Genomic DNA, 11,608 nt, shown 5'->3' on the forward strand with positions numbered 1-11,608 from the left:
TTAAATATATAAAAAATTTTTTTTTTTTTTTTTTTTTTTTTTTTTTTAAAATTTTTTTTTTTTTTTTTTTTTTTTTTTTTTTTTTTTTTTTTTTTTTTTTTTTTTTTTTTTTTTTTAAAAAAAAAAAAAAAAAAAAAAAAAAAAAAAAAAAAATAAAATATATGAAAATAAATAGGTAAACATATATATATATATATATATATATATATGTGTATTTATTTATTCCCCTTTTATACTATTTAGGTTATATGGTTCCATGGATATATAATAAAGATATTTATATAAGTAGTATTAATTAAAACATATAGAACATACAAAAAAAATATAAAAAATATATAAAATATAAAAAATATAAAAAAATATAAAATATAAAAAATATGTAAAAAAAATGCTAAAGAAATATTTTCTTTGAGCAAATATATAAAATAATTTTATTTCAAATAAATAAATAAATATATATATATATATATATATATATTATTTCCTTTGAGTATTATTTGTTCATTATTTTTTAGGTTAGTTACTTTTTCTCCTATGTTGTATATCTATAAATATTTGATTTTTCCAAAGTCAATTCTTCTGGTTGCATATATAGTCCAGAAGAATCTTTGCCATACGGTCATTAGAACCATAGCTACAAATGCGCCACTAATTAATTTAAGACCAGTTAGTTTTCTTTCATCATGAGAAGGTTCAGCAGCCCAACATAAGAAATTTACAACATCTTTGGCCATTTGCGAAACATTACAAGGAGTACCATCTTCATATTCAATCATATCATCTTGAAGTGGAGGAGGCATAGAAATTGATCCACCTTCAAAGTATGTATTATAATATAATCCATTTCTTAATTCTACTCCTTCTGGTGGATCACGATAACATGTTAATAATGAGAAAATATAATCTGGTCCATTATGTCTAGCTGTTGTAATACTTGACAAGTCAGGTGGAGATGCACCACCATTTGCATATCTTGCTGCTTCTTCATTTGGATATGGCTTTGGAAATGAGTCTGTTAAAATTCCTGGTCTTGTAAACATTTCCCCTGTTTCATCTGGACCATCCAAAATATCATATGATGCAGCTATTTGTTTAACTCTATTTTCAGGATATACTTCATTTACTAAACTACGAAATTGTAATTGTTCCATAGAATGACATGTAGCACATATCTGTCTATATACTTCATATCCTCTTCTTACACTAGGTATATCATGTGAATGAAACATGGATTTAAACCAAAATGGATAATGAGGTGTATGTGGTGGTTCAGAATCCATACACCATGCTACTGGTCTTGATTGTATAGTATTATGTACTATTGTAAATCCTAATGCAAATAATATATAATACTTTAAATTTAAATATTTATATTTTTTTCTTTCTTCATTTTCTTCTTCTGTATATGGCTCAAAGTGATTTTTTAATCTATCTTGACTCTTTTTATCTGGTAAATAAAAATCACAACCTTCTTCTAATGTACCCCTACATATCTGTCTTTTGTAATCTGTGTGTGTGTTTTTAAAATTGTCGTTTGGTTTAAATTTGTCTAATATATAATAATTCAAAATTTTTATTCGGTTGTTTTTTATTTTGGCCTTAAACATATCTTTCTCGAAGCTTTTATTCCATGATTTAATCAAATATAATCGAAACTACAAAGAGGAAAATAAGAAAATACGAAAAAAAGACCAAATAGATAGATAAATAAATAAATACATATATATATATGTGCATGTATATCTGTCTTCATATATGTTACAAAATTTGTATTCATATAAACATATTTAAACAAAAAAAAAAAAAAAGAAAGAAAAAAAAAAAATTAATAATATATATATATATATATATATATATATTTTTTAATTATTTACATGATATGGAAGTTTTAGCCATATTTTATCTTTGTATCCTGGAAATAAATTATTCATAGCTCCCCCGCCAGCCATTTTTTATGATAACTTCTTTTTCCTTATAAAATTGGTCCTAAATATTCTTATAATAAGTAAAAAAAAAGAAAAAAAAAAAAAAAAAAGGGGAAATTACAAAGCAATTAAATGTATCATTTAATAATTTTTTATATATATATAAAATAAACCATAAAAATAGAATAAAAAAATGATCAATATATGGAAATATATCAATATATATATAATATATATATGTTATAATATATATATTTACAGAATTCTACACATTAATTAATATATCATCTTATTATATATTTTAAAATATATATATATATTTTTTTTTTTTTTTTTAAATATATTTATCTTTTTTTGTATATCTTATTCATTTAAATATCTAATTATAATTTCGTTTCATATATTATTCATATGAAACAAAGGTTGTTAACATAAAAAAAAAAAAAAAATTATAATATATATAATGTATACATACATATAATATATTCGTATTATATTATTTATTAATATAATGTAAAAAAAAAAAAAAAAAAACAGGGAAAATTATAATATATTTAAAATACAAATGTAAAACAAAATATAAAAGAAATTATTTTATATATTAAATAAAGAAAATACACTTTATTTTCTTATGTGTTTCTCATCCCATATATATTATATCAAATATGTAAATTTTAAATGCCTAGAAAAATATGGCGAATAACAAAAAAAACGAAAAAAAAACAGAGTCAAAATATGACTTAAAAGAAACTTTATATAAAAATATGTAATATTATGTATTATATTTACTTATATATGAATATTAAAAATTTACTTATTACTTTTTTTTTTTTTTTTTTTTTAGTTTTGTGTAATATATTATAAAAAAAGACTACGAAAAAATGGAAAAGGAAAATATTAGCAGTAAAATAATATACACATATAATGTTATATATAAAAAGATATGCATTTCATTATATGTATTTTTTTTTTCTTTTTCTTCTTTATATTTTTAAATATATAATATTAACAATTTATAAATTGTTTTTTTACCACCAAAAAAAAAAAATTAAGTAAAAAACATATGCCAGAATTTTTTTAATACAAAGTTAAATATAAATAGATATATTTTATTATATGTATATATATATATATATATATATATATTTACATGAAATTAAAAATATATTTTGTATTATATTTTTCTTTATATTTTCTTTAAATGTAATAATGTCATAACAAATTATATGATAAGGGATACATATATATATATATATATTTATTTATTTATTCATATAATATATGGAATCAATTAATAAGAAAAAAATAAAAGTTATATTATAAAAAATAAAATTTTTTGTGTATTATATATATATATATATATATTTCAATAGACAAATAAAATTATGTTATTAAAAAAAAAAAATTCATAAGATGTTCTTTTCTTTTATCTTTTTGTTGTGAATAAATATATAATGTCCAATATATTCATTTAACGAACTTTATATTTAAAATATAAATTTTAAGTATGATGAAAGGTGTCTAAAAGTTGTGTGTTATATATTTTTATATATTATAAATGAGTTACATGTTTCCTTATTTTATTAATTTAATATATATATATATATATATATATATATATGTATAGTATAATTTATCATTCTTTTTTCAAATAATCCAAATAAACCTTTACAATGTAATGTGATAATTTAATATGCATATTAACATATATTCTATGGTTAAAAGAAGGGATGTTGTTCTTTATATTAATATTGAAAAAATATTACCCTCAATGTTACACATATGTAATTTAAAGAAAAGATAAATAAATTAAGGCCCATATATATATATATATATATATATATATATATATATATATATATATATATATAGATGTATATATATTTTGGCCTTTATTTAATTTATTATAAAGATAAGCATGTTTTCATTTTTCTATTAATCATTAATAATAAAATAATAAGAAAATTTAAAAGTTGTAAATATGAAATCATAACCCTATACGTATAAATAAAATTAAGAAACGTAAATATTTTTAAGAATAATTTTATACATATATATAATATATTATTATGGTTAAAAAAAAAAAAAAATATATTATTTAGTGAATATATAATTTCAAGGTTATTTTTATAATACCTTATTTTTTGTACTTTGAAAAAACTGAAAAATTCATTATTAAAATTACAAACATATTATAAACGTTTAATAACAAATATTATAAAATTCATTAGTGAACATTATGCACATAAATAAAAGCATTATATACAATAAATTACACCAATCATACATACAGAAAATCTTAATATAACTATATTTATTTTGTTTTTTGAGGTGTGTTTTATATAATAGTACGTGAGATAATATAACACAGGTATGATAATTAAAATGGGATGATTTTGAATATATACAAAAAAATATGTTAAACCTTTAAAATGTTAAAAAAAAGAAAGATAAATTAAAAAAACTCAATCATTTAATATATATATATATATATATATATATTTATTTATATTTAAGTATGTGTTTTTCTTAACACATATGCCTATATATATATAATAAATTTTTTTTTGTTTTTCAATTTTTATTAAATATCCTGTATTGTATATATTATACATATGTATTATATATATATATAATATTCGTTATATAATTATAAAATATTTATATAATTATATTATAATTTTGTTATGTATTTTGTAATAAATATATAAAATATACTAACATGCAATATATAAAGGGGGTTGGTTTATATATCTATTATATCCCAAGGCAGTATTTAATTTTTGCATAATAAATTTTTATAAGCAAAATAAGGAAAAAAAAAAAAAGGAAAATGAAGAAATAATTAAAAATATATATAACATAATATAATAAATATTTATTTATTAAATATATTATAATATATATATATATATATATATATTAATAACATAAAAACTCATTTATATAAATCTGTAATAATTTGATCAAGATATTGGGCTTTATATTATTTTTTTTATATTTAATATATATATATATAAATTATGTTAATTTTCACTCTAAATTTAAAAAATGATAATGTGGTCACAATAATAAATTCAACGATAATTTATTTTAAAATATATATATATATATAAAATAAGATATAATATAAAAAATATAATGAGAATACAAACATTTCTAGTAAATATTATGATAAATAACAATCGAAAAAAATTAAAAAATATTATAAATTATACATAACATTATATATTATTTATACATATTATATCTTTTATGTGAATACTTATATGTTCGCACACATGCAAATTAAAAAAAAAAAAAAAAAAAAAAATACAAAAAACAATAAGGCTTATTTAAATAAATACTAGCAACAAAATAATATATAATATATATATTATTATACCTATATATAATTATATTATAAATTAAAATGTATATTTTTAAATACTTTTTATAAAAATACCATGTACTTCCATAGCAAAAAACACATTTATAGGTACTAAATTATTATATTATTATTTTTATTTTTTTTTTGCTTTTATTTTAGCAGATTCAATTTAACTTTCTTGCGCTTATTTAAAATTGGCCCCATCTTGAAATTTTTAAAAATATTTATAATTATAATATGTATAAAAATATAATTCCTATATAAATTAATTATTTAAATTTTTTTTTAAAACTTCATACAAAATTATTATTTTCATAAAAAAAAAAAAAATAATATATTATATAAAAATATTATACTTTAAGAATATTCATCTTAAAATTTTTTATATTAAATAAATATAATAAAAATTATTTTTTTTTTTTTAATTTTATAATATATAAAAACTTAAAATTAAAATAAAAATTATATTTTCTTTAATATTAAAGAATATTATATAAAAACATATATTTTTTCTTGGGCTTCTTAATTCTTTTCTTATTATATTTAATATTTTAACAAAAATGGCAGTAACAAAACTTGGAATTAATGGATTTGGTCGTATCGGACGTTTAGTATTTAGAGCAGCCTTTGGAAGGAAGGATATCGTAAGTTTTAAATATATAAATATAAATAAATAAATATATATATATATATATATATAATATTATGTTTATAAAAATTGTTTATATATATTTATGCTTCATAATGTAAATATGTTTAATATTGTAAATAAATATTATATATATATATATATATATTATTGATATATTACCTTTTTGAGTTATCTTAATGAATATATTATTTGGCATTGATTGAATTAGTATATGATAAACCATTTATTTATATAATTATCTGTATATATATATATATATTTTCTCATTTTTCGTATATTTAGGAAGTAGTTGCTATTAATGACCCATTTATGGATCTTAACCACTTATGCTATCTCTTGAAATACGATTCAGTACATGGTCAATTTCCATGTGATGTAACCCATGCTAATGGATTTTTATTAATTGGAGACAAGAAAGTTAGTGTTTTTGCTGAAAAGGACCCATCTCAAATTCCTTGGGGAAAATGCGATGTTGATGTTGTATGTGAATCAACTGGTGTATTTTTAACCAAAGAATTAGCTAGCAGTCACCTTAAGGGAGGAGCCAAGAAGGTTATTATGTCTGCCCCACCAAAGGATGATACCCCAATTTATGTTATGGGTATTAACCACCACAAATATGATAGCAAACAACTTATTGTTTCCAATGCATCATGTACCACAAACTGCTTAGCTCCATTAGCTAAAGTAGTTAATGATCGTTTTGGAATTGTTGAAGGATTAATGACCACTGTTCATGCATCCACAGCCAACCAATTAGTTGTCGATGGTCCATCAAAAGGTGGTAAGGACTGGAGAGCAGGTAGATGTGCATTATCCAACATCATTCCAGCATCCACTGGTGCAGCTAAAGCTGTAGGAAAAGTTTTACCTGAACTTAATGGAAAATTAACAGGTGTAGCTTTCAGAGTACCAATTGGAACTGTATCAGTTGTTGATTTAGTTTGCAGATTACAAAAACCAGCAAAATATGAAGAAGTTGCTTTAGAAATTAAAAAAGCTGCTGAAGGTCCACTTAAAGGAATCTTAGGATACACTGAAGATGAAGTTGTTTCTCAAGATTTCGTTCATGATAACAGATCATCAATCTTTGACATGAAAGCTGGTTTAGCCTTAAACGACAATTTCTTCAAATTAGTTTCATGGTACGATAATGAATGGGGATACTCAAACCGTGTTCTTGATTTAGCCGTACACATTACTAACAACTAAGTTATGTAAGCATGAAGTATTATATATATATTATATGTATTTTATGAAAATTAAATTACATGTTCTATTAAATAGACATTATTTTGATATACCTATTTTTATACACATATAATATTATACATATTCATAATTTATATATTAAAAAAAAAAAAAAAAAAAAAAAAAAAATATAGTAATTATATATATATGTATAAACATATGTGCAACCTTAATCGACGATTGTAATATCTTTACCATACATTAATTTCATTTAACGTTTATATAACATTTTTTTACGAAGGATTATATTTTATGTCTCTTTTTTTTTTTCTATTATCGCGAAATATTTTAATGTTACTTTATTTACATATGAATATATTTACTCATGTAATGAACATATACATAATAATTTATACATTTTTCACTACAACAACATAACTGAATTATAAACTGTAAAGACCTTCATAAAAATCAAAATAATAGGGAAAGAAAAGTAAAGAAATATATTTAAATAAAACAAAAAAAAAAAAGAAGAAAGTTTATAACATTTTATGATATAATCATTAAATATAATATATATATATATATTATTAATTTACATATTTTAATATCCTTAGGATATTACGGGTTTAAAAAAAAAAAAAAAATGTACACAAATATATATATTTATATATATATATGTACATAAAATAATATAATATAATATAGTATAATATCATGTAACAAATACAAACTGTCAAGATAGGAACATAATTTTTTCTATCTTGTTTAAAAATGAGAATTTAAAATACTTTGGATGTATACGAGTAGTGGCAACAAATTTAATTCTATGAGAATCATTTATGTATATACTTAAATAATGTATAAACAAATTATATATATTTTTATATACATCTTGATTTTGATTATCAACGTCTTGATGTTTATAATAGTTATTTTTCTCTAGAAATAAATCGATATTATCAAAAATTATTATGGATGGTTGATTTTTATAAGCAACATAAAAAATATTTTTAATATATTTACTATTTTCACCTATTGTTTTATTAACTAAAAGATGATTTTCAAATGGAATAATACATACATTTTTAAATTCATAATAGATATTTTTCATTTCTTTCATTATACTCTTTTTCATTGTGTTTAAATATAGTTGTCTCGAGTTTAATTCCTTTAAATTATTTGCAAGTAAATTTGTTTTTCTATAAGTTTCACATAGCGTTTCTTTAGGTTTACATTTTGTATCTATTATTTTATTATCAGATGCAAAAGCATCACAACCTAAATTGATATCATATTCATTTAGAGTATAAAATTTTTTCATAAAAATATGTTTATATCTAGACAATATTATTTCTATTATAAATTTCATTAAAGTTGTTTTTCCTACACCATCTGTTCCATGTATTAAAAGACTACTGGGCATATTAAATTTGTTAAAATAAAAATGAATAGGATTTTTTTTTCCTTTTTCAGAAGTATAAATATTATATGAATCATATTGATATTTGTTTCGTTCTAATAAAAATTTTTTCCTTAAATTAACTAACTTTTTATCTTTTTTTAAGCTATTACATTTTATGATATATTTATTAATATATGGTTTACATACAGTTCTTTTTCTAATCATATGATTATTATACATATTGATATCATTACTATTAATATTATTATTATTATTATTATCCATATTAATATTATTGTTATGGTAATTCATTTTATTTTTATTGCAACCCTTATTTTTCTTCTCACACTTAGTTTGATCATCTACTCCTTCTACAGTTATATCTATGTCGTCTATAATATCACCATCAATATTTACATTATCAATATAATTTTGTTGATCCTCCAAATAATTGTTATTTTTACTAATCCTATTATAATTTTTTATATTTTTATATTTTCTTGATATGTTTACATTTTTTTTAAGAAGAGTAGATAAATGCTGCTTTATAAACTCTATTGTAATATAATATTTAGATATACGATATAATACATTTTTTGTTACATCATTGTGAAAATAAAAAAAAATTGAAAAGAATGTCCTGTTTCTTTTATTATTATAATTTTTTAAATGTTTCCTTTGAGACAGAAAATATTTGTATTTCTTAATATTTTTAAAAGCTTTCAAATTTGTTAACATATTAAATATAGATATCTTTTTACATGGTAAAGACACTTCGTTGATATTTAATGTGTCATATGTAATTTGGCGTGTCCATAAAATTTTCTTTTGTTTCCTTTTTTTTTTATTTTTGTTAATTTTGTTATTATATTGCTGGTTTTGTATTCGATAATAATATTTAAAAAAGCATTTAAACAAATTAATATTATCATGTGTTTTTACATAATCAATTTTTTTATACATAACATTATATAATTTATGAATAGATAGATTTGTTGTTTTTTTTTTTATAAAAGCTTTATTCATAGCTTTATTTGCTTGAATATAATATAATATATGTGATCTAGTAAATTTAGAAATTCTTAAATTATAATCAAATATATTATCATACATATTAAAAATAGAAGGAGTTTTATAAAATCCAATTAATTTAATACAAAATTTTTTATTTAAATGTTCTAATAATTCATTTTTTAAGTAATAAATTGTATTATATATATTCATATGTATTTCATTATCATATGATTTTGTTTGGTGTTCATCATAATTTCTTGTAAATTTTCTTCTTAAAACATCCATAACATCTTGCCTTGTATTTCTTTTATTATTCTTAATGGATTTTATCCAGTCATCGAAATAAGGTAAAATAATAGCACTTTTATAAATTTTATTCCTTTTTATATATTTTGTAAAATCATAAAATATATCTTTTAGAAATTTACTAATATCTTTACAATTATATATACTTACAATATCTATAATACATATTTCAGACACATCCAAATTTAATTTTATATACTCTACTAAGTTATTATAAATTTCATACGAGTTATTATCACAGCATTGTATGCAAACAAATAAATTCTTATTATTTTGTATAAGTTCAGTCAGTTTTTGAATTATATTTTTGTAACGATTTTTTTTTCTCTTATAATTAACCATTTTTAAAAAATTAAATAATAGAAAAATATAAATATATAAAAATAAATAAATATATATTATATATATTTATATATACATATGCTTCTTTTTATTATTAAGGAAAATATATATATATATATATATATATATATATATATATATATATATATATATATATATATATATTTACACAATTGTAGAAGGAAGAAGTTAATATTATTCATTTTTTAATTTTATTTTATGCATATAAAAAATATTAACAAAATATTTAAAAAAATTATTACATGCTAGAACAAAAACATAACGATATATATTATCTCTAAATGAATATTATTTTTTTTCATATATTTTTTTTTGATATAATCAATTAGAAACAAAAAAAAAAAAAAAAAAAATAATTAATTGAATGAAGAAAAGAAATGTTTTATATTTTTCTTCTTTATAATGTTAGAAAAGAAAAAAAGGAATATATTAGATTCTTTCTTTATTTATATATGGAAATACCAAAAAAATATATCGTGAGGAGAGAACGTATTTGTAATTAAAAAAATATTAATAATATGATAAAAAAAATAAAATTTTAAATTTAAGTTATTATATATAATACATATATATATATATATATATTTGATAATAAATCTCTACATATTATATTTATTAAATCCCTGTATTGTTGATTCGTTTCTTTTTTTTTTTTCTTTTTTTCCCCTACAACTTTCAAGATAATGCTTCACTGTTTTTTCTGTATTTGGAGAATACAAAATAAGTACACATAAAACAAACGAACGTATTTATTAACATAGAATAATTATTCATTTATCATTCTTAAAAAGATATTTATAAGTTATTTATATAATGTATATATTTATAAGTTATTTATATAATGTATATATTTATAAGTTATTTATATAATGTATATATTTATAAGTTATTTATAACATATATATTTATAAGAGTTTAAAATAGATGGGTAACAGAAAAATTAAATATAAAAAAAAAAAAAAAAAAAAAAAATTAAAAACTAAAATATATATATATATATATATATATATTATATAATTATATGACTTTTATTTTTTTATATACACATTTTTTCCTATATTCAGTTATACAAATACAATTTTTATATAACAACTTTAAATAAAAAAAAAAAAATTATAAAAAATACATAAATATTATAATATATATTTCTCTTAATAATATTTATAATAAATAGACAAAATTATTTTTAATTATAAAAGTGAAATTTTTATTCTCTTTTTTTTTTTTTTTTTTTTTTTTTTTTTTTTTTTTTTTTTTTTTTTTTTTTTTTTTTTTTTTTTTTTTTTTTTTTTTTTTTTTTTTTTTTTTTTTTTATTTTAAAAAAAATTAATATTATCTACTTTTTTTTTTATTTTAAAATTTTTTTATTATTTTATATATAT

At 18.0% G+C, this 11,608-nt stretch overlaps 3 protein-coding genes across 3 annotated transcripts; 1 reads left to right on the plus strand and 2 right to left on the minus strand.

The window, feature by feature from the left end:
* Positions 1–545: 545 nt before the first annotated feature.
* On the minus strand, positions 546–1,949 carry PGSY75_1462700 (putative cytochrome c1 precursor; the record flags this gene model as incomplete). Its single annotated transcript, XM_018788310.1, has 2 exons — positions 546–1,655; positions 1,875–1,949. The coding sequence occupies 2 exons, from the start codon at positions 1,947–1,949 to the stop codon at positions 546–548; spliced, it is 1,185 nt and encodes a 394-aa protein (XP_018639682.1).
* Positions 1,950–5,855: 3,906 nt separating this feature from the next.
* PGSY75_1462800 (glyceraldehyde-3-phosphate dehydrogenase) lies at positions 5,856–7,159 on the plus strand (the record flags this gene model as incomplete). The annotated part of the gene is made up of 2 exons (XM_018788311.1): positions 5,856–5,939; positions 6,230–7,159. 2 exons carry the CDS (start codon positions 5,856–5,858, stop codon positions 7,157–7,159), a joined length of 1,014 nt encoding a protein of 337 aa, XP_018639683.1.
* Positions 7,160–7,874: 715 nt separating this feature from the next.
* Positions 7,875–10,205, minus strand: PGSY75_1462900 (hypothetical protein; the record flags this gene model as incomplete). Its single annotated transcript, XM_018788312.1, has 1 exon — positions 7,875–10,205. The coding sequence occupies one exon, from the start codon at positions 10,203–10,205 to the stop codon at positions 7,875–7,877; it is 2,331 nt and encodes a 776-aa protein (XP_018639684.1).
* Between the last annotated feature and the right edge of the window lie 1,403 nt (positions 10,206–11,608).

Source organism: Plasmodium gaboni, chromosome 14 (genome assembly GCF_001602025.1).
Source record: "Plasmodium gaboni strain SY75 chromosome 14, whole genome shotgun sequence".
NCBI classification, from domain to species: Eukaryota; Apicomplexa; class Aconoidasida; order Haemosporida; family Plasmodiidae; genus Plasmodium; species Plasmodium gaboni.